Source organism: Dictyostelium purpureum (assembly GCF_000190715.1).
Source record: "Dictyostelium purpureum unplaced genomic scaffold DICPUscaffold_282, whole genome shotgun sequence".
In the NCBI taxonomy this organism is placed as follows: Eukaryota; Evosea; class Eumycetozoa; order Dictyosteliales; family Dictyosteliaceae; genus Dictyostelium; species Dictyostelium purpureum.
In genome coordinates, this window is record NW_003519618.1 from 1 (window position 1) to 27,910 (window position 27,910).

At 25.0% G+C, this 27,910-nt stretch overlaps 12 protein-coding genes across 12 annotated transcripts in view; 7 read left to right on the plus strand and 5 right to left on the minus strand.

Moving 5' to 3' along the window:
* Positions 1 to 93: 93 nt before the first annotated feature.
* On the plus strand, positions 94 to 1,988 carry DICPUDRAFT_82197 (uncharacterized protein; the record flags this gene model as incomplete). The annotated part of the gene is made up of 1 exon (XM_003291481.1): positions 94 to 1,988. A coding segment is annotated over one exon (1,893 nt), but the record flags the coding sequence as incomplete, so codon positions are not given.
* A 330-nt stretch (positions 1,989 to 2,318) lies between these two features.
* Positions 2,319 to 3,053, plus strand: DICPUDRAFT_82198 (uncharacterized protein; the record flags this gene model as incomplete). The annotated part of the gene is made up of 2 exons (XM_003291482.1): positions 2,319 to 2,600; positions 2,739 to 3,053. The coding sequence occupies 2 exons, from the start codon at positions 2,319 to 2,321 to the stop codon at positions 3,051 to 3,053; spliced, it is 597 nt and encodes a 198-aa protein (XP_003291530.1).
* Positions 3,054 to 3,189: 136 nt separating this feature from the next.
* Positions 3,190 to 3,920, minus strand: DICPUDRAFT_39172 (uncharacterized protein; the record flags this gene model as incomplete). Its single annotated transcript, XM_003291493.1, has 2 exons — positions 3,190 to 3,427; positions 3,505 to 3,920. Coding segments are annotated over 2 exons (654 nt in total), but the record flags the coding sequence as incomplete, so codon positions are not given.
* Positions 3,921 to 4,964: 1,044 nt separating this feature from the next.
* On the minus strand, positions 4,965 to 5,783 carry DICPUDRAFT_39155 (uncharacterized protein; the record flags this gene model as incomplete). The annotated part of the gene is made up of 2 exons (XM_003291494.1): positions 4,965 to 5,304; positions 5,359 to 5,783. 2 exons carry the CDS (start codon positions 5,781 to 5,783, stop codon positions 4,965 to 4,967), a joined length of 765 nt encoding a protein of 254 aa, XP_003291542.1.
* Positions 5,784 to 6,123: 340 nt separating this feature from the next.
* On the plus strand, positions 6,124 to 8,396 carry DICPUDRAFT_99058 (uncharacterized protein; the record flags this gene model as incomplete). The annotated part of the gene is made up of 4 exons (XM_003291483.1): positions 6,124 to 6,522; positions 6,586 to 6,948; positions 7,032 to 7,140; positions 7,207 to 8,396. Exons 1-4 carry the CDS (start codon positions 6,172 to 6,174, stop codon positions 8,394 to 8,396), a joined length of 2,013 nt encoding a protein of 670 aa, XP_003291531.1. The 5' UTR covers positions 6,124 to 6,171.
* An 823-nt stretch (positions 8,397 to 9,219) lies between these two features.
* DICPUDRAFT_92700 (ribosomal protein L10E) lies at positions 9,220 to 10,243 on the plus strand. The gene is made up of 4 exons (XM_003291484.1): positions 9,220 to 9,243; positions 9,351 to 9,363; positions 9,466 to 9,563; positions 9,650 to 10,243. The coding sequence occupies exons 1-4, from the start codon at positions 9,234 to 9,236 to the stop codon at positions 10,180 to 10,182; spliced, it is 654 nt and encodes a 217-aa protein (XP_003291532.1). The 5' UTR covers positions 9,220 to 9,233; the 3' UTR covers positions 10,183 to 10,243.
* A 352-nt stretch (positions 10,244 to 10,595) lies between these two features.
* DICPUDRAFT_89443 (uncharacterized protein) lies at positions 10,596 to 11,940 on the plus strand (the record flags this gene model as incomplete). Its single annotated transcript, XM_003291485.1, has 2 exons — positions 10,596 to 11,399; positions 11,476 to 11,940. 2 exons carry the CDS (start codon positions 10,596 to 10,598, stop codon positions 11,938 to 11,940), a joined length of 1,269 nt encoding a protein of 422 aa, XP_003291533.1.
* A 6,586-nt stretch (positions 11,941 to 18,526) lies between these two features.
* On the minus strand, positions 18,527 to 18,691 carry DICPUDRAFT_156143 (uncharacterized protein; the record flags this gene model as incomplete). The annotated part of the gene is made up of 1 exon (XM_003291495.1): positions 18,527 to 18,691. One exon carries the CDS (start codon positions 18,689 to 18,691, stop codon positions 18,527 to 18,529), a length of 165 nt encoding a protein of 54 aa, XP_003291543.1.
* A 725-nt stretch (positions 18,692 to 19,416) lies between these two features.
* On the plus strand, positions 19,417 to 19,572 carry DICPUDRAFT_13521 (uncharacterized protein; the record flags this gene model as incomplete). Its single annotated transcript, XM_003291486.1, has 1 exon — positions 19,417 to 19,572. A coding segment is annotated over one exon (156 nt), but the record flags the coding sequence as incomplete, so codon positions are not given.
* Positions 19,573 to 19,730: 158 nt separating this feature from the next.
* On the minus strand, positions 19,731 to 21,567 carry DICPUDRAFT_49903 (uncharacterized protein). The gene is made up of 3 exons (XM_003291496.1): positions 21,401 to 21,567; positions 20,747 to 21,017; positions 19,731 to 20,674 (listed from the first exon to the last, which is right to left on the minus strand). The coding sequence occupies exons 1-3, from the start codon at positions 21,510 to 21,512 to the stop codon at positions 19,804 to 19,806; spliced, it is 1,254 nt and encodes a 417-aa protein (XP_003291544.1). The 5' UTR covers positions 21,513 to 21,567; the 3' UTR covers positions 19,731 to 19,803.
* Positions 21,568 to 22,451: 884 nt separating this feature from the next.
* Positions 22,452 to 24,512, plus strand: DICPUDRAFT_156146 (uncharacterized protein; the record flags this gene model as incomplete). The annotated part of the gene is made up of 3 exons (XM_003291487.1): positions 22,452 to 22,905; positions 22,991 to 23,191; positions 23,842 to 24,512. The coding sequence occupies 3 exons, from the start codon at positions 22,452 to 22,454 to the stop codon at positions 24,510 to 24,512; spliced, it is 1,326 nt and encodes a 441-aa protein (XP_003291535.1).
* Positions 24,513 to 24,624: 112 nt separating this feature from the next.
* DICPUDRAFT_156147 (uncharacterized protein) overlaps positions 24,625 to 27,910 on the minus strand; it is a gene marked incomplete at both ends in the record, with an annotated part of 4,521 nt that continues 1,235 nt past the window's right edge. Inside the window, 3 exons of the mRNA XM_003291497.1 lie at positions 24,625 to 24,629; positions 24,751 to 26,118; positions 26,197 to 26,226. Coding sequence (XP_003291545.1) covers positions 24,625 to 24,629; positions 24,751 to 26,118; positions 26,197 to 26,226 — 1,403 coding nt within the window. The remainder of the gene's footprint in view (positions 24,630 to 24,750; positions 26,119 to 26,196; positions 26,227 to 27,910) is intronic.

Below are 27,910 nucleotides of genomic sequence, written 5' to 3' on the forward strand. Positions count from 1 at the left end.
AAAAAAATTTTTTTTTTTTTTTTTTTTAATTATTCATATTCTTACAAAAATCTGTTTTGTTTTTTTTTTTTTTTTATTATTATCAAATTTTAGCATATCAACATGATAGATCCGAGTTAATTTGTAAAATATGGGAATTTATATATGACAACTATCACGACGCAACTAATGGTTTACATATTATATTGGTGGATAGATTTGCAAATGAAAGTCCAATAATAAAACCATTAACTTTAAGAGGTATCAAAATATCCACCCTTATAAGCCCTGTACCAACATTCCATCAGAATAATAATAATCAAAACAGTAATAATAACAATAGTAATAGTAATAATAATAATAATAATAATAACAGTAATAACAGTAATAACAATAATAGTGGTTTACATGACACATTTTTTCAAGATTCATTACATTATAATTTAAATCCATATAGCGACGAAATCAATTTTAATAATAATAGTAATAACAATAATATTCCAAATAAAGTTATTCATAATTTAAATGGTTCAATCTTATCGAGAGACCAACCACATCATCTTTCACATCATCACCATCAACAACAATCGCAACAACAGCAACAACAAAACACCCCAACAATTCCAGGTTTACATTTCAATAGTTTAGCTAGCTATGGAAATAGTAATCCTACCAAATTAAATTTAAATCCACCACCTCCATCAAACCCATTGTCAGGATTGAATAGTTATTCACCCCTACAATCACCAAATTCACACACCCAACCTGTATTAAATAGTCAATCAACACAACAAAAAATAAACTCACCACTTTCTCTCTCTGGACTTGTTAATAGAAACACCGGAAGCAATAATAGTAGTACCAGTAATAGCACCAATAGTAGTAATAGTAATATTTCTCCTCTTCCATCACCATCCTTATCATCCTCATCATCAGGATCAGCTCTATCACCAACTACTTTATCATTAGTGTTACCATCATCTAATTTCCAAAATGGTAACTCTCCAATTACCCCAAAAAACCTATCACCATTATCCTCATCAGCTCCAAATACCCCAAAACAATTTCCCTCTTCACAACAACAATCCTCATTAATCAATAGTTCATTATCTCATTCATTTTCATCATTATTAACAACCTCATCGATTTCCCACTCCCCAACACAACAATCAACACAACAACAATTCCACCAAATTTTAAAACAAATTGAACAACAACAACAACAACAACAACAGCAACAACAACAGTCATCTCCACAACAATTTTTACAACAACAGCAATTACAACTTCAGCAACCACAACAAAAACAATTACAACAAAAAGAAAAACAACAAAAAGAAAAAGAGCAAAGGGAGCAAAAAGAAAAGGAGCAAAAAGAATTGTTACAAAATTTAAATATAAAATATCCACCCGGTTTGGTAGAACCAGTTTTACAAAATTTGTATGCTGTAATTTTAGGTTTAAAAGAAGATGGCTTCAAACCTACTTTTAAAGTAATTTTACCAAGATTGGGCACCTTAATGAGTATGAGAGTACACAGATCTCATTTTGAAAAAATACTAGAAAAAGCAAAAGTAAACAATTTTAATATCGACTATACAACCAAAACCATTTATTATAAAGATGATAATTTTGGTGGAGCAGACCCACACAATGCAGAAAAATCCCATTTTCCAGAGGAGGTGTACTTAGAGTTGGTTAGTTTCATACAAGCTTCACAAATAAAAGTTTTTCCAAGCAGATATAACATGGTTGTTTGGGTCAGTTCACAAAATCTTCCTCTTGTTGGTAAATTAAAGCAAGGTCAAATTGTTGAATTATGCCAAATAGCCATTAATGAAAGTATTGTAAATCTAGATGAAACAATGAAAAAGCTCTCTGTAAATCAGTTAATGAATGAACAAAAGTCTATAACTCTTCAAAATAACAATAATAACAATAATAACAATAATAACAATAATAATAACATTAATAACAATAATAATAATAATAATAATAATATTTGTTAAATAATAAAATTAACACCAAGTTTTTTTATTTTTTCATTTTTCATTTTTTTATTTTTTTATTTTTTCATTTTTTCAAACAAGTTAACCACTTAAATTTTTAAGTTAGATTTGTATTTCGATTTAATATAACAAAAATTAAAATTAAAATTAAAATTAAAATTAAGTATTTAAATTTAAAATTAAGTCGCTTAATTTTTATATATAAAAAAAAAACAAATAAATACAAATCCAAAAAAAAAATAAAAATATTTTTATTTTTATTTTTTTTTTATATATAACTTTTAATTTTGCTTTTTTTTTTATAAATTTTTTAAAAAATTTAAAATTCTGATGGGTCAAACTAAACATTATTTGATTCCTACACAAGATGAAGCTTGTTCCTTGCTTTTCAAAAAAATCAAAACAGAAAAAATAATTAAGCCCAATGATGTTCCTTTTGAACTATCAAATAATCTCACTTCGGAGGAGTATAAAAAATTAATTGGGTTAATAGCAAGAGAATTGGAATTAAATTGGGTTTTTAGAAAAATTAGAGTGTATTCCTCATCTCTAATTTCCCTCTCCATCCTATTTCCATCCTATTTGGTAGTCAACAAAAATATTGGATTAATGGTATTTTTTATATTTATTGACCTTTATTTTGGGGAGCACTATTTCTTTTCATTTGATGTTTTTCTTGATTGTATGTAAAATTATTATTTTAATTTTTTATCCAAAAACTTTTTTTTTTAACAATTTTTATTATTATAGAGCGAAATCAAATTTGAATCTTTTTTAAATAATTTAAATTATAATTATTTAAATAAAAAAATTTCATTCTCAAAAAAAAATGAAACCGTTGGAAGTGGTCTTAATAGCTATGTTTCGAAAAGAATTTGCATATCATATATGATAGATTCATCCGCTGAAAACATAGAAGCAACTCTACCAAGTGATAACGGGGAATGCCAAATATTCATTAATACTGAAACACCTCAATCTGGTTTAAATAATTATGGTAATCCCAATGACCCAGGTGAAAAAGCCCCTCTAATTGATATCCAGATATCTAAAAGCCCCAATTAATGAGGGATTGTTTTAATTCTTTAATATCTTTTATTAAAGCTGTGATTGATAAATGTTTTTTAATAAAAATAATCAGTTAAACTATAGTTGTTATAACTATTTTACAAAATAAATATCTATTTAATTATTTATTTATTTATTCATCGTAATAGTCATTATTACTATTATTATTATTATTTGCCAAGGCGCCAAAGTAAAGAGTAATGGTTTTTAATTTATCGTTTATATAGTTTTCCTCTACCTCACATTCTTCGCTACCCCCATTTTCTTTTGAAATTAAACAAAGCTTGGCTATATCTGACTTGCTGGTGTTTCTTGGTAAAAAATATGCAATGTTTGGTGTTACCTTTAATGCATTTCTGAAAATGTCAAAGCTAAAATAAAATTAATATATAAAATAAAAAAATTAGTTTTTATGTTTATAATTTTATATTGTTTGATTTTAACTTACCCATTTGGTACCATAGTATCTATATAAAATATTTGGGAGTTGATATAAGATGGACCACCCCAGGGTGGTGATAAAAATACAACATCTGCCTTTAAATTTGATAGCCTAGTTGAATCCGAATTAATAAACTCAATATTGGTGTTTTGTTCTGTATGACCATAAACCAAAGAGTTGTGTTTTGCCATCATCAGTTTAAGAGGATCCATATCGATTGCAATAACATAGTTGCATGTAAAACTAAACTGTATAACATTACCACCAGAACCACAGAATGCATCAACCAAAGTACCACATCTACATCTCTCAGCAATATGTTGCGCTATTAGCTCGGGAGTTACTGAAAACCATGACTCTTCGTCTAATATAATACCCTCATCAAATCTTGAAAATAACCTATATCTTTGATAATAATATTTAAAATTTTCATCTTGATTTTTAATTAAATTTTTTAAAACCAATGAATGGTCTTTAAAACTACCATTATTATTATTGTTATTATTATTATTATTATTATTATTATTATTATTATTATTATTATTATTATTATTATTATTATTATTAATATTATTTAACGAGATTTGATGATCCTTTTCTTCTAGTTTTTGATGTGGCTCAAGATCTAATGGTGCACCTGCTACAATTGTTTTGTTTGATTGTTCCTGTTCTACTTTTTCTTCCTGCCCATCTTGATCTATATCGCAATTAGTGTCTTCATCATAATCCTCTTCATAATCCTCTTCATCCTCTTCATCCTCTTCGTCGCTATCTCTTAATATTTTTTCGATTTCATAATTTCTCTTTTCTATATTATTATCATCATCGGTGTTATTATTGTTATTGTTGTTTTTATTACTATTGTTGTTGCTAAGTATATTAATTCTTTTTAATTTTTCAAACTTTTTTTTTTTAATTTGTAAACTTTTTAATTTTCTTTTAATACGTCTTCTTTTAATTTTTTTAGCTTTTGAAAATTCTGGGCTTTCGATTTGAGATTTTACTAGATCTATTTGTTCTTCTATTTTCATTATTATTTATTTATATATTATTAAAAATTTTGAATATAGATAAAGATAACTAAACAATAACGAATAGTTAAAACTTTAAAAAAAAAAACTTTAAAATAAATAAAAAAAATAAAAAAAAAAAAATATTTTCTAAAATATAAAAAAAATTTTAAAATTTTCATAAAAATTGAAATTTTTATTTTTAAAAATTATTAAATTGCAATGAAAAATATTTAACTGAAAATGAAAATAAAAAAACAAAACCTATTACGCCCATCTCTTATTAACCCCCTTTCCTAATTCCATGCTTACCGTGGTCTCTCTTTAAAAATCCAAGTTTTTAAATTAAGTACGGCGATAGTTGAAAACACAAAATTAATTTTAAACAAATAAATAAATTAAAAAAGTTGTTTTTTTTTAAAAAATGAATATATTTATTCTTTATTTACAATTATATTACTTTGTTTTTGTTGCAGTAGTGGTTGTCGTGGTGGTAGTTGTTGTTGTTGTTGATTTATTAAAAATACTAGAAAAAGCTTCGGACTTCATCTTTTTATTTAATTCTTCATTGGCTTGTTTTAAAGTGTTAGTGGTAAAGGATGATTCTGATACTAAACTACTATCATTTGCACTTTCTAAATTTCTTTTTTTCGATGATTTCTTTTTTTTTGATTTAGAATTCTCTAATTTTTCTTTTAACAGTATTTTCATTTGTTCTAATTCTTCGTTATTTGGGTTAACAATAATGATATCACCCTCACTAAATTCTTTTGAACATATAAAACAGCTTTTAGCACTATTGGTATTCTTTTCCTCTTTATTAGTAGTGGTTGTGGTGGTTGTTTTTGACGAATCCAACTCTTTAAATGATTTATCTGATAAAACATGTCCACATGTTTTAATAAATTTAAATTTATGATGGCTGCCAACTTCTAATTTTGTAATTGGACATAACCATGGTGATACTGTTTTATCTTTTTCGTATGCTGGGTTTGGTGTGAAATGAACGTCATAAATCGACTTAAGTGAACGTATATGCGAAAGATTTTTTGAAGATTGGAGTGAACCGTCCAATAATGCCTCTATTACTTTATCTTTATTAAACAAGTTGCCTAAATCATCAATCACTATAGGCTCACACAATACGTTTTGAGCCAATTTACATAAAAACCATTTTGCATATTCTAACTGTTCTTTATCGAATATTTGTGTATCTTTTTTCTTCATTTTAACCACCTCGTCACGAGTTGGAATTGTTCCTCCGTCGCATCCCATTTTATTTTTATAATGTTATTTTGTACAAATTATTTAAATAATAATAAAAATAGAAATAAATATATATATATATAAATATTTTAAAAATAACTAAAATTGTATTTAAAAAATTTTAAAATTAAAATAAAAAAAAAAAAAGAAAAATTTAATTTGTTATTTAAATTTTAAAAAAAAAAAAAAAAAAATATAAATTTTAAAAAAAAAAATAAAAAAAATGAAAAATAATTTTAAAATTATTTTTTTTATAAATTTTTATTTCTTTTCTTTTTCTTGGTCTATTAATTTATTTTAATCTTTTTTTATTACCATCTATTTATTATCTATCATTTATTTATTATTTATAATTTATAATATAAACTGTTGTGCTATGTTCCAATATTAAAAAAGAATGGATCCCAAATCACCCAAAAATCAAGATCAAACAACAGACCAAAACCCACAAAAGGATAATAATAATAACGACAATAATAGCAATGATAATAATAATAATCATAAATTTATAAACCCAAACTACAATACTTTAATTCATTTAAATGACAAAGAAATTCCTAAATACTTTTCAATATTTGACAAACTTTATTACACCTTTTATCATATGGAAACACTGGATATCCATGACTATACATACAGTAAAGAGACAAAACAACTTTGGAAAAAAATAATAGACAATTGCCAAAAATGTGCATTTTTTTTTAATTGTCGTTATTTTGCTAACGAGGCAGTAGCACTATATAACAATGTAAATATCATCAACTTTACAATTTTAAAAAAACTCTCTTTTACTTATATTTTTTTCTTATAGATCGAAATTTATAAAAAACTTTCATTAATTATAGATCATTGTTTAAATCCAGGCAACTTTCAAGGTCTAAAACATTTTCTTTTAAATGTTTTCACTTATCATTATTTTGATAATGATAAGTCAACAAGTTTTTTAAAACCCTTATTAGATAAGCAAATTGGTATGACAATAGCAACCAAGGATTTTTACTACACAATGGCTCAAGAATTTATTGATATTGTAGAAACAAATAGATATGAACTGGTTGATGAAGTTGATGGCGAAGAATTAAGGGAAACTATTATCATCACTAAACTTTCAGTATACTTTACAAGATTTAATGAAGAAATTCTACCATATTTGCCTAGACCCATCATAGATAGAGTATTTATAACATATTTATGATTCTAATTAACTATATAAAACAAGAATAGCCTTTTCTAACAGATACCTATTATTTATTTTAGATCTCAACATTTAGAAAATCAGGCGGTTATAGATTTAATAATATACGTCAATATAATTTTGATAGAGTAACAGAGAAATATTGGTATTTTGATGATCCTGAAAATATAGGTAACTATTTTTTATCTTTTTTAAAAGTTTTATTTAAATAATGAAACTAATAAAACTCCAATTTAGTTTTAATGAACAATAATGAAACTATTAAATTAAATAACCAAATCAAAAATCAAAACAATGTAGATAATAGTATAAACAACAACAATATTGGTCACAATATAAGCAATACTACAGATAAAAACGATAAAAATAATGATATCGAAAACAATATTAATGTTGATCATAATATAGCTAATACCACAGATAATAAAAATAATAATAAAGAGAATCCAAAAACCTCAACAAATATAGTTACCAATGATAGTAGTGAAAATCAAAATAATAAAGAAAATAGCAATAAACCTATTTGGTCATATAATGAAACTAAATTACTTATTGAAGGGTTTTATATGTTTGGTGAAAAATGGTCGAAAATCAAAAATTATTTTTTTAGCAGCGAAAATAATTCTGGAAACCTCAGATCAGAAGACGAGATTTCACTTCAAATAAAAAAATATATAAAAATTTTTCCTGATAGTAATCAAATGATTACATGTTTTTTATCGATGATTGACAAAGAATGGTGCGACAATCATTTAAGAGAAATTGAAAGAAAAGAAGAAAAAGAAAAAAAAAAAGAAAGAAAACAAGAACAAGAAAGAAAAAAAGAAAGAGAAAGGGAAAAAGAAAGAAAAAATGAAAATGAAAATGAAAATGAAAACGAAAGCGAAAATGAAAATGAAAATGAAAAAGAAAATGAAAATGAAAATGATAAAGCAAATGATAAAGAAAATTTAAAAAACAAACCCCTACTATCCAAAGAGGAAACCGATTTTGTTAAAGAGTTTAACTATGAGAATGATTCACTAGAATCAGAAATAAAGAAGTTTAGAGAAAAAGAAAAAGAAAAAAAACATACAGATAATAGTACTACAAATCCCCCATCGAAACAAACAAATATTTCCAAAAATCCACATGTACCAAAAAGAGAACACTCTCAATCCCCAGTCATCGACATTAGCAGTGGCAGCGAAGATGAAAAAAAAGAAAAAAAAAAGAAAAATATATCTGAAAAGAACTCTGCCACTTCATCAAATAATAAAAAAAAGGAATCTAAAAGGGAGTATATTGACGCTGACAATTTTGATAACGGTGAAAGTGAAGAAGAAAGAGAAAGAGAAAAAGAAAGAGAAAGAAAAAAACTTAGATTTTTACAAAGAGAAGAAGAAAAAAAAACTTTAGAAAAAAAAAATATCAATAATAAAGATTAGAAAACAAACCCAATTCAAATTATTTTTAATTAAATAATTGAAGTTTGTTTATGCTTAGATAATTTTTTTTATTATATTGTGTGTAAAAATTCAACCCCCTTTCAATTATTTATTTTTTTCAAAAATATATTTAACTTAAAAAATTATAATATATTTCTAAAATAATTTTTTTTTTTTATTGATATATTTATCTATTTATTTTTTTAAAAAATACATTAAAAAAAAACAAAAACTTTTTTAAATAAATCCATTCAAAAAAAGATTATGATACACAGATATCTTTAAAATCAATATAGTTAAATATTATTTATTTAACTGCGAGGTAAATTATTTTTGTTTGTTATTATAATGTATTGTATTATGGTATTTGTTTTTTTTTTTAAAATTCAATTAAATTGATAACTACTCTTTTTAAACACCCCACAAAAGAACACAGTTCATGAACAAAAAAAATTTTAAGTGTGTTTTTTTTTTTTTTTTGAGGGGTAAATTTATTAATCAAATAAACTATTTTTAATATATTATTTCTATATATTGATAAAAAAATGAGAATTGCATAATTATATATTTATTTTAAAAGAAAAAAGAATAATGTTCTTTATTCTTTTATTTTATTTAAATTAAAAAAAAAAAAAAAATTTAAATTTTTAAAAATTAAAAAAAAAAATATTTAAAGCATGGGGAGAAAGTAACAAATTTTTTTTATAATTTTTAAAAAAATTTTATAATTTTTTTTTTTACGCACTCCAATCCACCAACAGTAGTTTTTTCATTTTTCAATTTTTTTAATTTTTTTTTTTTCACACAAATTTTTGTCATTGAAAACATATAATAAAAATGGGTCGTCGTACGTATCTCTATTTATAACTATCCATTGTTTATCTTTGGTTATCTTTATTTATCTATTAAAATTCATTCATATTAATCATCAATCTTTAATTTTAAAATAAATAGGTCCAGCTCGTTGGTATGTTTAGGATTATTGAGGATTATTGAGGATAGATATAGGATTGGATATACAGAGGATTAGATTAAAAATTATACACATATTAATAAAATTTAATAACAGCTATAGATATCAAAAGAACAAACCATACATCAAGTCAAGATACTGTCGTGGTGTCCCAGATGCTAAAATCAGAATTTTCGATTTAGGTAGAAAGAAAGGTAAATTTCATACTAAAACATACACCCGACAAACGAAACAAATCTATGAATATAAATTAATAGTTTTTATTTTTTAAATATTACAGCCGCAGCTATTGATTTCCCACTCTGTGTCCACTTAATCTCATTAGAAAAAGAACAACTTTCATCAGAATCAATTGAAGCTGGTCGTATTTCATGTAACAAATACATCTCTAAAACCGGTGGTAAAGATTCATTCCACATGAGAGTTAGAGTTCACCCATGGCACGTACTTCGTATCAATAAGATGCTTTCATGTGCTGGTGCTGATAGACTTCAAACTGGTATGAGAGGTGCTTTCGGTAAACCAATGGGTACTGTTGCTCGTGTTGATATTGGTCAAATCATTTTCTCAATCAGAACCAAAGACTCCATGTTAGCCAACGTTATTGAAGCCTTACGTAGATCTTCATACAAATTCCCAGGTCGTCAAAAGATCGTCATCTCAAAGAAATGGGGTTTCACTCACTTCGATCGTGAAGAATTCTTAAAATTAAAAGAAGAAGGCAGATTAATGAACGACGGTGCCAACGTTAAAGTTATCACTAACCACGGTTCATTAGAACAATACGGTCAAGATATCACCTTTGCCAACTAAATTTTTAAATAAAAAAAGTTAAACTTTTTAAAAAAAAAAAAAAACATTCTTTATATGTATTAAAATACACAATGTAATTTTTATCTAATTTATTATTTATTTTTTTTAAATATTCATTACAATATTTATTTTTTTAAAATTTCATCACAATATTTATATTTTTAAACACGATTCATATTTAATTTTTTTTTCAAAATAAAATATTTTAAATAAAAACAAGATCATTTATCAGGTCATAAATTCAGATAAATATATAAATAAACTTTGTTTTCTTTTTATTATTTTTTAACGAAACTTTTTTTTTTTTTATTTTTTTTTTATTTTTTAGTTTTTTATTTTTTCGTTTTTAAAATCTTTTTTTTTTTAGTTTTTATAGTTTTTATTTTTATATAAAATTATATAATTAACATACAATGATGGATTTTTGGCAAGATAAAATAAAGGAAGATTTTAATGAACAGATTAAAAGTGTAAATGAAAATGAAACATTCGAAAAATTATATGTGGAAAAAATGAAATTTGATAAAGATGCAAGCAACGATTTTTCAAATAAATATGTAGAAGCTTGCAAATTAGTATTAGAAGATCAATTGACCACATTAACAGAAATTATTTTAGAGAAAGATTTAGGCAGTATTAAATATCAATTAACAGCAGAGCTTAGAAGAAACGCTAATTTGTTTAAAGATTTAGTAAAACCACAAGGTCCAACTAAAAAGAAATCAGAACAACTAGTCCCATCATTGGATAGAATGTGTTTATTGTTCTCTATAGCAAGTAACGATTTCGAAATTTTTAAATATATTTACGATAATGGTGGTTCGCACCTAATCAATTTTATTGATCCTGTAACTGGATGCACATGTTTTCATATGGCAATGTTGGTCGGTAATAAAGATATCATCGAGTTTTTAATCACTAAAGTAACACCAAAGATCAACGTTATGGCATTGGATTCTTTTAGAGCAACTGGTTTCGACTATGCAAGAATGAAAGGTATGATTCCATTCACCACACCACCAAATCCAAAAACTATCAAAGTTTACAATTATAAAAATAGTCAAATTGTCGAAGATTGGCCTTTAGATACTGTGGAATCTGAATTAAATATAATTTATACACCAAGAGTTTTATCAACAACCGATTATTTAGTAGATTTATTATTTTCAAGTTTATCAATTAATCCAGATATTAAGTTTAGAAATAAATATTTAAATGTAATATACTTACTGCTATAGCAGTTTAATAATATAAAAAAATAATTAATATGCTAATATATTTTTATTTTTAAAGAGAATTAATAAAAGTGGTGGTGAAGAAAATGTAATTTTAGGATGGATTTCAGAACAGGTTGGTTGGGGTTTATTTGCAAATAGAGATTTTCAACGTGGTGACTATATTGTACGTTATGGTGGTATGATTACAATGAATCAAGAAATGAAGACAACAGATTATAATATGATGATTTCGAATGAGGATTTTGGTTTGGATGCCTCTAAATACAGATCGTTAGGCGGTATGATCAATCATTCTTCTAAATTTAAAAATGCTGAAAGTGAATGCATATTCGAAGGTGGTTGTGAACAAGCTTTAATTACTGCAGTTAGAAATATTCCAAAAGGTACACAAATATTTATTGACTATTCAAAATCCTATTGGGGTGAAGATAATGAAAACAATTCCGCAAATGGTACTAATACAGAAATGGTTGAATTGGGTGGAACCAAGGAATATCCATCAATTATTTTAAATATCTAAAAAATGTTTTTTTTTATTTGTTTTTTTTTTTTTTTAATAAAGAATGGACCTAATTCGTATCTATTATTGCCAAAAAAAAACCAATTTATTGTTTTAATTTATTTACTATTTTTGTTTGTTTTTTTTTTTTATTTTTTTTAATTTTATTTTTTATATTTTTTTAATTTTTTTTTAAAATTTTTTTTATTTTTTTTTTTTCATTTTTTTTTTTAAAATTTTTTTCCATCTTCAAACATTTATATTTTTAATAAATTATAAATATTAATTTATTTTTAATAGTAGCTTAAATAACATATATATACATATTTATATAATTTCAATATATTTCTTTTAATAATTGTATAGATATTTATCATTATTTAACTCACATTAAAAAAAATATTAACTATACCCCATAGTAATCATAATTATAATAATTATATTTTTAAATTTATTTATTTAATTATAACATAAAGTTAAATATAAAATAATAATTATTTAATATCAGTAAATAAATCAATAGATCAATATAACTAGTATATATGGGTACAGTTGGCGAAGTAAGCTCCAGTCAGTGGAGTTGCAGCTTTATATCAAGAGATGAATATAATCATTTTTTAGCAAGTAATCCTCTTGGAATTATCTTAAAAGCAGAGAATAAAATCAAACAGCTTAATCAATCCTTAGAGTCTGTTCAAGCTAAATCACAAGTTGAAATTACAAATTCACGTATGTGTTTTATTTAACTTTTTTTTTTTTTCCGCATTTCCCCCTTTTTTTCTTTTTTTTTTTTTTTTTTTAAAAAAAACTCACTCTTCACACACTTTACATCTATTAACCTATAAATTTAAATATAGAGCAATTATTTCAACAAATAGAAAAAGAACAAGTTGATCTTAAGAAGGACATCGAATCAATTACAAAACAAAATCTTACTTTAAAAAGAGATATTCAAAATTTAAGTAGGTAACAAATAAATCATAGTTTAATAATTCTATTTATGAATATTCATTAATTTAATTTAATTTTATTTTATTTTAGCAACAAAGAATGAGGAGTTAACAAATGAAATCCATAAATATAAAGATTTGGCAAACGAAAAAGAATCAAAATCAAATACATTAAATAAAATTATAGATGAATTACAATTAGATAAGTCCAATCTTCATTCAATTCTCGAAAGAAAAGATAAAGATTTAAAAGAAGAAACCGAAGCAGTTACAAAATTAACAGAAAGATTAAATACTTTTATTAAAGAGAAATCAGACTTAAAATCTAAATTAATTTCAGTTGAAAATGAAAACTCTTCAAATGAATTCCAAATTCAAAGATTAAAACAAGAGGTCACAGAATTAAGAAAGCAGTCAACTCTATTGGATGAAAATAATAAGCAAACTACAAATAATTTATTTAACGAAATTAAAGATTTGGTAAATATTATTTATTTATTTTTTATTTTTTTTTTGTTTTATATTTTTTTAATAATTATATTAACTTTTTTTAAAATTATTAGAAATCATTAAATTTAGAATTAAAATTAAAAAATGAAAATCAAAATGAAGAAATTTTGAAATTAAAACAAATTAATGAAAATTTGAAGAATAAAGAAAAAGAATTCGAAAAGAAAGTTGAACAATTGAATGATGAAATAAGAAGTTTAAATACAGAAAGAATTCAAAGTGGTGGTCAATTTGAAAACGAATTAAGCAAACAAAAACAATTAGTAACATTGTATCACGATAAATCAGAAGATGCCAACAAGAAGGTTGCACAATTACAGGATCAATTAAATAAATTAAATGAATCTGACAAGAGGTTAAGAAAGGAACATGCAGATGCTTACAAGAAAATGGAAGAGGCTTACGATGCTTTGCAAGAGAACTACCAAAAGGTTATCAAAGAGTTTGATGAATTCAAGAATACTACAGCCCAAGCTTCATTCAATGGCATTACTAGTAGTAATGGAGATTTGTCACAAATGGAAATTCCAATTTTATCAGAAACTGTAAAGAATAGATTAATAGAAGCAGCATCAGGTTCTCGTGATGAAATCCGTAGAGAGTTTTTAGAAATGGTACAAAGATATGAAGATCTTACCAAGATTGCATTAAACGAAAAGAAAGAGAAACGTTATATTCAAGACCACCTTAATCATATTCTCAGCGAAGTTGAAAAGAAGGCTCCATTAATTCATGAACAAAACCGTGAATATCAACGTTTATTAAAGAGTCAAGAAAAATTATTAGATAGCTATCAAACTTTACAATCTCAAAAAGAAACCCTTCAACTCAAAGTTTCCACAGCCGTTGCCGATAATAACAGATATAAGCAAGAAAATTCAGATTTACAAAAACAAGTAAGATTATTATTAAAAGAGGCTTTAGAAAAGAAACAATTAAATAGTGTTATAAATAGTCAACAACAATCCGGTGGTAGAGGTTCTATTGGTGTCGGTAATCAACAATCAGTTTATGGAGGTAGTTTTATTGGAACCAATTCAACATCATCACTCTCAGTATATGAAGAAGATCAAATTATTCCAGATTCATTAATTACATTTACAAATATTGAAGATTTACAAGCCAAAAATATAGCATTATTGAAAAAAATTAGAGATCTTTCAAAGACACAGGAAACTGCTTTAGAAAATGAAAAAAGATTGGAAATTTTAGTTAGAGAAATGGAACAAATTAAAAAGAATAGTTCAAGACAACATGAAACTATTGATACATTAACAAAACAAAGAGATCATTATAAAAATATTTCATCTGCAAATGGTAATCAATCAATTTTCACTTCTCCAGTGGCCAACAGTACCAATAATAATAATATTAATAATAAAGCTCAATCACAACAGGGTATGATGACATTGGATGACCTATCTTCATCAACAAGCCCAACATCAAATTCACAACAATTTAATAGTTCATTAATGTCGTCAAATGGTATTTCACAATCATTAAACAATAACTCACAATTAATAAATGACTATGAAAAGGTTAAACAATCTCATCAATTACTTCAAAAAGAATATGAACAATTAATTAGAGATAGATCAGCTAGCGATAAAGAGTTACTTTCTAAAATTGATCAGCTTAAAGAACAAACTACTTCATTAAAGATTCAACTTTCACAAGTTCAAAGTGAAAATATATTAATGAAAGAAAGATTACAAATTTCGACAGACTCATTGAAGAACCACTCAGCTGACTTGGAGCAATACCGTAGAAAGAATCAAGAGTTAATGGATGCTGTGGTTAGACATCAACAATCTATTGAAAATTTAAATTCCCAACTCTCCAGATCAGAGGAATTAAAATCACAAGCTGAAATTCGTCTTAGTAATATGAAGGGTGAAAATGATTTAATTAGGGCAAGCGAACAACGTTTAATCGAAATGAATAAATCATTATCACAAGAGAAATTAAGTATCGAATCACTTTTAGAAAAAGTTAATCAAATGAATTCCTCTAAAGAAGCATCAGAAATCGAACTCAGAAGAAGAATTGAAAATGATTTAACAGCCCAAGAAACTAGCAGAATTCAATTAAAGAAAGAGTTAGAGCAAGAAAAACAACAACATAAAGAATCAACAATGACATTAACTCATCAAATTAATGAAACTCGTGAACGTTTCGAAAAGAAAGAAAAAGAATTGAATGAAATTAAAGAGCAATTAATTAAATACAAGATTGCAGAACAAACTCTTACACAAAAAGTAGGCATTTTAGAGTCCCAATTAAATCAATCTGAATTGCGTTATAATACAATAATGGAAAGAGCCCAATCTTTACATAACCAATCACAACAAGCTCAATCATCCTCTTCATCATCATCAACTACTGCATCACAACAATCATTATCAATGAATGATAGTTTAGATTTATCATTAGCTAGATCAGAAATTGAAAGCTTAAAAGAATCTTTATCACAAGAAAAAGAACAAACTATTTATTACAAATCAATTTCAATTTCAACCCAAAATGATTTGGCAGCAGTTAAAGAAGAGTATGCCAGAATTAAAGTTGAATTAGAAGAAAAACTTAAAGATGTTCAAGGAGAATTAGCCAAGAGTCAAGAGACAGTTACTGAACAATCAGTTAAATTAGAAAAATTAGAAAACTTTTCATCAACCCATCAAAAAGACATTAATTCTATTGTTTCAGAAAAAGAATCATTGTTAAAAGAAAAGAGTGAACTCTATGAAAAGATTGATCAATTAACCAAAGATCAGCAAACTGCCCTCGAAGAAGCCAAACTTCAATATCAACTCTGTAAGAAGGCTACAGAAAATTACGAACGTGAAGTTGTATTACACGCTGAAGATATCAAAGGTTTACCAAAACTTAGAGAAGATTTATCTGAAGCAAGAAAACAAATTTCTCAAATGCAATTAAAGATTGGATCAAATACTTCAGAGCTTAATCAAGCTAAACAATCATGGTTAGATCAAGAAAATTTACTCAAAGGTCAAATTACTGAATATGAAGAGCGTCTTAAAGATCTCAAACACCACAATAATTTATTACAATCCCAAATTGAAAATATTAATCAACAAGCATCACAAATCGATAAATATAAATCAATGGTTCATTCAGCAGCAGCAGCTAGTGGCCAAGGATTAACTGAACAACAGCAACAAATTTTAAATAATCTTTCAGAGGTAGTTTCAGTTCAATCACGTGAACAAAAGATTCTCGAAGTTAAAAATGAAACCTTACAACAAGAAAATATTCGTCTTAAATCGATTATCGCTAATAACCAAAAGACTATTGACTCTATTAATAAGAGACTTAGTGAAGAGCAAGAGAATATGCGTACTCTTACAGTTAGCACCAAGAAACATCAAGAAGTTGTACAACAATTAGAACAAATGAATCTTTTCAAGGAATCAAATATTATGCTCAAAGATGAAACTAAAAGACTTGGCCAACAAGTTGGTGAACTTCAAGCTAAACTTAAGCAATCAGAGGACCGTATACTTCCACTTACCGAATCAAATAAAAAACTTATGGCCGAAAATCAAATTCTTCATAATGAAATTGAAGCTCAAAAGATTGAAATTTCAAATTGGTCAGGTAAAGTTTCCAAATTACTCAATAAATATCAATCTATTGATCCAGAAGAACATCAAAAATTAGTTGATGCCAACGAATCAATTACCAAAGAAAAACAAGAGTTAAATACCCAACTCGAAGAAGCAAAGAAACAATCTGAAGATTCAAAGAAACAGCATGAGGATCTCAAGAAACAATATGAAGAGCTCAAAAAACATACTAAACATTGGAAAGAGGAGGCTGTTAAATTCAAAAAAGAAAAAGGTGAATTAGAAACACAACTAACTCAACAAAAAGATTTATTCAATACTACTAAACAACAATTAGATACCATTACAGCTACTAACGAAGCATCCTCTAAAGAAAATATTGATTTAAGAAAGAAGGCTCAACTTTTAAATGCCAAATTAATTAAACTTAAAAACACTGCAACCGCAGCTACACCTGCAACAACTCCAGCTCTTTCAAATGAAGAAATTGAAACTTTGAAAAAACAAAACGAAGAATTGAAGAAACAAGTTGAAGACTTGAAGAAACAAAACGAAGATTTAAAGAAATTAAATGATGAATTAAAATCAAAAATGAAACTTTATGAAGCCCTAAAAAAACCATTACCTGTAAATAATACTAATAATGTTGCTGCTAGTTCTACAACACCTGCAACAACAATACCAACAGTCATCACTCCTGTTGTTAGTACTCCTTTAACAACATCCACTCAACAACCCGTCGTAAATACTGTTGCAACCCCAAGTACACCTACTACTCCAACTACTCCAACCATTCCTAGTTCTGAACCACCAAAGAAACGTACCTTAATGAAGAAAAATATTCAATCTATTAATAGTATTTCATCTTTATTAAGCTCCTCAAATGCTGCTACAACTACAACTCCATCATCAACTGCACCAGCAACCACCTCAATTACAACTCCATCATCTACTGTTGCAGTAACTACAACAGCCGCACCAAATACCAATACAACCCCATCATCATCAACAACCACTACTACCCCACCAACATCTATTTTTGGAATGAAACACACTGTATTTTCACCACAGATTGGATCACCTTTAGCACAATCATCGACAACTGCTCCAGCTTCAGGCGTTTTTGGTCAAAGTACCCCATCAGTTTTTGGTTCGTCTATATTCTCAAATAGTACCGATTCATCTGCATCTGTCCCAACAGAGCCAACAACCACAGCCTCAGAAACCACACCAACTGAGACAACAGAAACAGAGACACCCTCTGAAACAACTTTATCAACAGAGCAACTTCAACCAGAATCACCGACATTAAATAACGAAGAAACAATATTAGAGGAAGGTGAAAAAGAGGATGAAGAAGATGAAGAATTACTTGAAGATGTTGAAGATACTCCAAATCAACATGCTTCAAAAAAACAAAAAACAGATTTAGGCTCATCAATAACTTCATTATCTGATGATGAAGGTGAAATTAAATAAAAACAAAATAAAAAAATTTTAATTTTTAAAAAGACCAAATGTTCTAAATTATATTTAAAAAAAAATTTTATTTTTTATTTTTTATCCACGAAGCGAGACCATAGCCATCCCATTACTTTCATCTTTCTTGAATTTATCTCTTTCTTTTTGACAACGTTTTAAATTTGCAACAATATCTTTATCACCATTATAGTAATCAATTTGACATTTTGTTAAAAGCTCTTGAGTTTCATCTTTGTTCTGCATTCTTTTAAATCGTTAGTTGTGGTAGTTTTATCTTTTACACATTTCAAAAAATCTTTATAATTTTGAGAATTACTATTTTGGCATGTTTTTAAATTAGTTTGAATTTTACCACAAACTTCTAGGGGAACAGGAGAGACAAAGGCGCCATTTACATATATACCATCAGCTTTAACATCAATTTTATCCTTAGAGCAGGTAATCGGAGTTGGACACACTGCAGGTGTATATTTTGGACATTTACCGTCATCGTCTCGATTATTTCCATCTTTACCAGAAGTACCACCTGTAAAGTGACCACCACCTTGGCTTTTTTTTTAATTTTTATTTTTATTTTTAAAAAAATTAATATTCTAATGGTGGTAAAATAATAATTTAAATTTTTTTTGTGAACAAAATAAAATTTGTTTTAAGTTGAATTATTTATTTTTCATTTTTTGTGTTTACCTTGATTTATTAAAAAATATTTTTTTTTTATTTTTTTTTTTTTCCATATTAAAATAATAACTTGTTTTATATATTCAAAAAAATGAGTGATTCAAATACAAGTAACGTCCTTCATAAAAAACATTGTCAGGGTGGCCACGATTTCAAATCCAGTTTTGACTTTATAGAAAATGATTTTTACTAGTATCCATTTTCTGAAAACTGCACTGTTGAATGTCTTAAAGTAAATTAAAGAATATGTGGATTTTTTAGATGGTATGTGTAATGAATTACAAGTGATTTCTAAAATTTTCAAATCTCTCAAAGTTTCAAAAGATGGTACTCTTCCAGTATTCGAGTTTAGCGATGTTTTCAATTATATTACAGGTGAACCAATTTTATACCAAAAAAATATTCAAGATTTATTTAAAGTCAATTTGTTAGATTTCGATATTCCGGATTTAGAAAAGAGAACAGATATTCCAAACAGTTGGGAAGAAAAAGAAAATAAGGAATTGGAAGAAAAAGAAGAATCAAATAATGACAAAGAATCAAAAGAAATAACAAAATAATAAAAATATTTTTTGTTATGTTCTTGTGTAATAAATAGTTTTTTATATAAAAAAAAGTTTCTTTATTTCTTTTCTTTATTTATATTTATTTTATTTATAATTTATTTGTATTATTATTTATTCATCTTTTAATATTTCTCTGGAGGTTAATAATCTCATTACAGCATCAGAACCTTCAAGGATACGATGAACACGAAGATCACGAAGATATCTTTCAACGGGGTAATCTTTGAGATAACCATAACCACCAAATAATTGAAGTGAGTCATCACATACCTTGAAGCATTCATCACATGCAAATAATTTGGCCATGGCGATGTAGACGTGGGCAGATGGATCTTTATTATCGAGCATAGTGGCAGCAGTTCTAATCATAACACGTGAGGCATGTAATTTAGTGGCCATATCAGCCAATTTAAATTGAATAGATTGGAATTTTTCTAATGGTTGATTAAATTGTTTTCTAACCTTGACATGGTCACGAGCAGCAACTAAACTTGCTTGAGCACCACCTAAACTACAGGCACCAATATTAATACGACCGCCATTTAAAGCATTCATAGCAATGTTAAAACCTTGGCCTTCACCACCAATAAGATTTGCAACTGGGACTCTACAATCTTCGAAAATTAAAGCTCTAGTTGGTTGGGTGTTCCATCCTAATTTTTCTTCTTTTTTACCAAAACTTAAACCTGGTGTATCTTTTTCGATTAATAAACATGAAATACCTTTTGGACCTTTTTCACCAGTTCTTACCATAACTAAATAAACCTCACTGTCACCACCACCACTAATAAATGCCTTGCTACCATTTAATATAAAATGATCACCATCTCTAACTGCTTTTGTTGATAAAGATGCTGCATCACTGCCACTGCCTGGCTCTGTTAAACAATAACTTGCTATCTTTTCCATTGTAACTAATGATGGTAAATATTTTTGTCTTTGTTCCTCTGTACCATAAATATCAATTAAACCTGCACACATGCTATAATTTTATATTAATAAATTTTTCTCTGAAAATTGTTATTTCTTTGTAGTTATTGTTTTTAATATTTACTTATGAATACTAATAAAAGCGGTTGTGCTAACATCAGCAGAAGCTAAAGCTTCAATAATAATTGAAGCATCGAGTCTTGAAAGACCTGAACCACCAACATCCTCTTTAACATAAAGACCACCAAAACCTAATTCTGCAGCTTGTTTCATAACTTCACGTGGGAAAAATTCTTCTTTATCCCATTTTTCTGCAAATGGAAGCATTTTTTCTTGTGCAAATTCAAGTGCCATTGTTTGAAATTGTTTTTGATCATCTGTTAATCCAACACTTGCTAAATTAAAAAAAAAAAATTTAGTTAGATTATTAAACTATATTTATTTTCTATTTAGATATTGATATTGAGTAAATATTATTATTGTTATTATTATTACTATTATTGCACTGCTATTTGTTAGTTTAAAATCCAATTATTAATATTGTTTTTATGTTGAAAACTTTATTAAAATGTTTTATTGTCATATTTTCTATTATTGTTATTTTAGTTTTGGTGGGTGTGTTTTATATTTATTGGATATTCTTAAATTGTTTATATAGTATTTTTAATTAATTGTTAAAATGATATTATTTAAAAAAAAAATTATTTATTAATTTGTAAATTTCGTTTTTTCATATATTTTTTTAAAATTTATGAAAATTAATTATAAAAAAACCTACGATTTGGTACAATATTAAAGAATGTACGTTGGGTCAAAGCATTTCCTAAAATTAATTTAGAAAAAATATTATGACCAGTAACATTGGACTTTTGAATTAATCTTGAAAACATTTTTAATTCTATTAAAACAAAACTACAAAATCTTTTGAATTAAACAACATTAAATGTTCATCCATTGAAAAAAAAAAAATTTAAATTTTTTAAAAAAAAAATAAAAAAAAAAATAAAAAAAAAAAATTAAATTTAAAAAAAAAAAATATAAATAAAAAAATAAATGAATAAGAAGTAAACTAGTTATTTATTTTTTATATTAATATTTTTTTTTCATTTCTGTTTGAAATTAATATTTTTAAGAAAATTTAAAAAGATTTCAAATTATAAAATAAATTTTTTTTTTTTTTTGCAATATAAATAAAAAATAAAAAAAAAAAATTTTTGTAAGATTAAAAAATATTTTTTGATTTTCAAAAAAAAAAAAAAAAAGTATCTTTTAGAAAGTGAGTACTGATAACAGAGTATTTAAATACAATAATTATTAAATCAAGTTTTTTTTTTAATTTAGAAAATACATTGGGGTTTATAAACAGTTTTGTAATTTGGTTGGTATTTAAAATTTTAAAATTAATTTTTTTTTTCCTTTTGATTTGTATAATTTTCTTTATTTATTAACCCAATTGGCATTTTAACATTTTGTTTGTGTTTTTTTAAAAAAAAAATGGAAAACCAAAAATAAAAAAATAAAAAAATAAAAAATGAAAAAAAAAAAATAATCAGAGAGGATGGAAGATTTTATTATTATAACCGAACACTTCTTTTCAAGACATATTATTTTTTATAATGATTTTAATAGATTTTTTTTTGATTTGTATCTTTTATTAATTTTTTTTTTTTAATATTTTTTAATATTTGTTTTTTTTTTTTTTTTTAATATTTTTTTATGGATAGGGAAAACTATTTAACCTAAACAAAATTTTTTCCAATTAAATAGTTATAAGATTAGATATAAAAAACAAATAGAAATAGAAATATAGAAAAAAAAAAAAAGTGAAAATGAAAATTATAATTTCAGTTTTAATTTTATTTATTTGTTTTAATCAAATTGTTTTATCAGATTATACATATTTTAAAGTCCAAACAACAACTTGTAAAGATAGAGTTGTTGAAGTTGATGGTTGCTCTAAAAACTCTGCTGGAGGATGTGCTGATTCTATTAAAATTGCTGCCAAAGATGATGATGATCACTTCTCTTTATCATTATACTCAAATGACGGTGCATGTTCATCAGATGATGCATACTCTACCTTTGACTTTACATGTCTCCAAGAAGGTGTTGCTCTTAATGTTTCTGACTATAATGTAACTTGCTATACATCTGATCCAAACATTCCAAAATATAGTTTCTTTAAAGTTGAAAAACATCTTTGTAACGAAAGAAGGGATATGGAATTGGATTCTTGTTTATCTGTTAGCACTGCTGAAATTCCAAATTGTAATGGCTCTGTTAGTATTGGTTCGTATTAATATATTCTCCATATAATATGTTTATTTTTTTATTTATTAACACTCTCAAAATTAAAAAAAATATTCAGATTTTTCATTTGGTACTACTTACAATTTTAATGTTTTCACAAATGATGATTGCGGAGGTGCTCCATTTAGAGTCGGTCCATTTAATTGTGCTGGTGAAGGTGAACAAATCCAAGCTAGAGGTTTTGTAGTTACTTGCTATTCTGAAGATTACTTATCATCATCTTCCAAACTATCAATTACCCTATATGTATTATTATCTAGTATTTCTTTATTATTACTATTTATTTAATTTAAATATAATCTACATCAATTTAAATATTTTTAAAAAACACATTTTTATTATAAAAAAAATAAATAAATTTTTTTTTGTAAAAATTTTTGAACAGATATTTTTTTTTTTTTTTTTTTTTTTTTAATATTTTTCAAACTATCATTAAATTAAACTTATAATAGACTATATTCTAAATATAAATTATAAACTGGAAAATAACAATATTAATAATATTAATAATAATAAAAACAATAATAATAATAATAATAATAATAATAATAATAATAAACGATATATTTGTTAGTTTTTATAATCACACATAAATTAATATTTTTTTTTTTAATAAAAATAAATATTAATTTAGTGGTTTTGGTTAAATATTATTGGGCAAAACTTTTTACTTGAAAGATTTTTTTTAATAACTGAAAGTAAAAGAGGTATTTTATTTTTAAAATTTTTTATTTTTTTTTTTTCCTTTTTTTTATTTTTTTATTTTTTATTTTTTTTAAACAAACCAGAAAGTTTTTTTTTTCCTTTTTTTTTTTTTCAAATCAAATCAAAGATATAATAATTGGGAATAATTAATATATACAAATAAAATCAAAATGAAGTTATTATTACTTTTAATTATTTCAATAGCTTTCAATAAAGTTGTTTTATCAGCATCAAATTATAATTATTTTAATATTCAAAACAGCAAATGCGAATTTAAACAAGTTTCAACACTCGGAGATTGTTCAGAAGTTACTAGCGAAATTGAAGGATGCACAGCTAATTCAGTAGAGGTTGTTTATTATGGTGAAAATAGTTTTACTTTAGAAACATTCTCTGACAAAACATGCTCACCAAAAGCTTTATCATCTGTTAATTTTACATGCACTGAAGAAGGAACACCACAAACTGTTGGTGACTATACATTCACATGCTTTGCTGAAGATCCAAGAGTTCCAAAATATAATTATTTTTCAGTTTTACAAAATCGTTGTGATGATGGCGAGACTGCTATGGCATTAAGCTCTTGCTATTTTATTAACAATACCAACAAACCACAATGTACCGGTTCTGTAGATATCCAACATTCTTTTGGAAACACATTTAATTTCGATGTCTATACCAATAACAATTGCTCAGGCACTCCATTTAGAGTTGGTCCATTTAATTGCACTGGTAATGGTGAAACCGTAGCCTCCAACAACTTTAATGTCACCTGTTATTTAGATGATCCAAATTATGACTCTTCCTCATCCTTATCTGTTTCCATTATCTTTAATTTATTTTTATTATTTTCTTTAATTTTATTTTTTAATTAATTTTAAATAAATATTATTGTCCCTTATGTTTTTTTTAGTAAATATTATTTTTCATAAAAAAAAAAAAAAAAAAAATGATTATCAAAACATTTAAATTACTATACAATTTTTTTTAATCTTTTATTTTTATTTATTCGTTTAACCTTTATATAAAAGTATTATTTTTATTTTTAAGATTTGTATATATATATTATAATATTGTTGGCTTCCTACTGAATTGAACAATATGAGTATCTACCAGAGAGACTAGCATTAACTTCCGTAGTTGTTGTAGTTGTATTTCCATTGGTTACAGTTGTTGTAGTTTTTTCTATATTTAATTTTTCGTTCATTTGTTTTGAAACATCCTCTTCATCGCTACTACTATCACCCTTGAAACCAAAATATCTTGGTTGTAATGTTGGTGAGGAGTAAGAAGGTGTGCAAGTTGGAGTGAAAATTGGTTTAATATTATCGCTTTTATTGAACCAATAATTTTGAATCCATTCAATTGTATCTGTTAAATCTACTTTGCTTGCAATCTCTTCCAAGAGAGGTATGAATTTTGGTTGATCCAAGTTGATATTTTGAGTTAAAAGAGGATCTACACGATGATATTTTTGTCCTAAAAGTTGAGCACATTGGAAATCTGATATTTCTACATTACTGTCTAATAACATATCAATAAGAGTTGGAGCCCACTGAGCAAGGCCCCATTCACCGCTACCATATTGCTCTGGCGATACAAATTTACCATCTCTACCGGTGGATAACGAAAGTACAGCAATAGAATCTAACTTTATACCACTATTGATTGCAGAGGTAACACCACATAATGATGGGTTGTTTGCATATACACCACCATCAACAAAACCTTGGTAAATTGGGAAATAGGTTGGAGCGGCGCTGGTTCTTAAACAAACATCTACTACTAAATGATCTGCAGTTCTACTATTTTTTAAATTGTGGAAGAAACGTGGAGCCCATCTTCTGTGTGACTCATGATCTGGACCATATCCACCGTGGTGACGAGGAATAACTTCGAAATCTTCATCATCATCACAAAACATATCTTCTGGTTCAAACTTTGCTGAGACTGGTTCACTTTCTTGTAAAACTTCTTTTTCTACTTCTTTTTTTTCGCACTCACCTTCCTCACTGTTACATTCGCCATTATTTTTATTATCACTTGCTTTAACATTATCATTTTTGGTTGTTGGTGTATTTGGTGCTAATGTACTATGATTGTCTAATTGAAAACTTGGGATTAATACTTTTTTTGGTAAATCTGAAAGTTTGATATCCCCAAATTGTCCAATTAAAACCTCTTTGAGTTTATTATTTGTATAAGCTGGTGCAATTGCGCTATCTAGTGAAGAAATTTCATGAATCCACGATTTTTTAAATATTTCTGGTACAATGGTTTTAAAAAATGCGTCTGCTTCGTCAACATTTTTACCAGTTGCTAAACAAAGTGATAAAATACCACCTGCACTTGCACCTGTAATTAAATCGATATTGTCCAAAAATGTTGGATAAACTTCAATAATTCTTTTTAATAAAACACATTCAATAATTGATCTAACACCACCACCATCTAATGATAAAATTCTAAAATGTGATTTGCCTAAATAAAAATTTATAAGTTAAAAAAAAAATTATTATACTTGTTTTAAATACAAATTATAAAATATTAAACACTTACCTTTTTTAATGGTCATATTTTCCCTTTTTTCTTTTTTTTAAAAATTCTTTACAATAATGGAACTATAATATAAAATACTTAAATTTTTATAATATAAATTCCTAAATAAAATAATGTGTATAAATAAATATATATATATATATGTAGGATTATCAAAAATGGATGTAAAATAAAATAAAAAAAAATAGAAAATGGGCCTGTATAAATAAAAAATTTAATTATATGAAATATAAAAATTGTTAGTGATATATTTCTTTTAAAGTAATATTATAGTAATGAATTATGTTAAAATATAAAAAAAACAAAAACAAAAACAAAAACAAATATATTTCAATATAATTTTTAATATTGTGTTAAAATTTGTATATATATTTGAAAAAAAAATATTTTAAAATAATAAGATAAAAAAAAAAAATTTTAAAATAAAAAAAAAATATATTAAAATTTAAAAAAAAAATTTAAAAAAATTAAAATTTAAATTAATTTAAAATTTAATATTAATGAAAAAAAATAATACATGAAAAAAATGTTTTTAATTTTTTTGGTTCTATGTGTATTTATAAATATGGAAAGTGTTATATTTATTAAATTATAATAATAAAAAAAAAAAAAAAAAAAAAAAAAAAAAATGAAATTTCAAAATGGACAAAATAAATAAAACACAAATGGTGAGTGAATATATTTATTTTTTATTTTAATTATTTAAAAAAAAAAAATAAATAAAACAAAAAAGGAGTTATTTTATATTTAGGGGAGAAGTAAAAGGGTATGGTTTAGTTTAAATGACATAACAATGTTTTTAAAATTAAAAGATTTAGAATATTAATATCAAAGAGTGTTTATAATATGGGAAAAATAAAAATTTGTTATAATCTAAAACAAAATTATTTATTGGTAAAAAAAAAAACAAAAAAAAAACAAAAGACAGGGACGATTAATTTTTTAAAACTCTTTGTATTAATACTAATATAAACCTTTTTTATACAAATATTTTAAAGATTTTTTTTTTAAAAAATACCAAACAAAATAAATTAAATAAATAAAATAAATAAAATAAAAATACAAAAAAAATATGGAAACAAGAAAATATTTATACACAATTATTTTTACACTCAATTAATAATTATTATAAAAAAATTTTAACATATGATAAAAATTATTAAGTTATATTTATTTTTTTATTTTTTATTTTTTTATTTTTTTATTTTTTTTTATTGTTATTATTGTTTTTATTTTTTATAAAAAAAATTTTATATTATTTTGTTAATAGAATTTATTTTTCTTTATACATACTTAAAGGTAGAAATTATAATTTGAATGTAAAAACAGAAAAAAAAATAGTCGTGTTTGGAAAAGTATTATACAGAAAATATTTATTAAAAAATTAATTAATTTGTAAACAAAAAAAAAAGTGTGTTATTATAATGTACAAAAAAATAATAATAATATTTAAAAGATAAAAAAATTTATTATTATTATTTTTATTATTAAGGTGCTAAAATTGTGAGAGTAACAAATAAATTTAAAAAATTAAAATAAAATATATTTTTTTTTTTTTTTGAAATTTTAATTTTTTTTTATTTTTATTTTTATTTTTTTTATTAAATATTTAATAGTTTTTACTTTCCCATTTTTTTTTTAAAAACTGTTAAATTTATTGATATTTTTTTCAAATATTAAAGTTTAATCCTAAGTTTTATTTTTTTAAAAATTC

What these genes read in the sequence shown, in the direction of transcription:
- DICPUDRAFT_49903 (XM_003291496.1), bottom strand. Translation starts at nt 21,512, where the DNA reads ATGTTTTCAAGATTAATTCAAAAGTCCAATGTTACTGGTCATAATATT. An exon ending in CTTTAATATTGTACCAAATC is followed by an intron (nt 21,018 to 21,400) that starts GTAGGTTTTTTT and finishes TTTTTAATTTAG; the next exon opens with CAAGTGTTGGATTAACAGAT. An exon ending in GCTTTTATTAGTATTCATAA is followed by an intron (nt 20,675 to 20,746) that starts GTAAATATTAAA and finishes ATAAAATTATAG; the next exon opens with CATGTGTGCAGGTTTAATTG.
- DICPUDRAFT_92700 (XM_003291484.1), top strand. An exon ending in CGATTTAGGTAGAAAGAAAG is followed by an intron (nt 9,564 to 9,649) that starts GTAAATTTCATA and finishes TAAATATTACAG; the next exon opens with CCGCAGCTATTGATTTCCCA.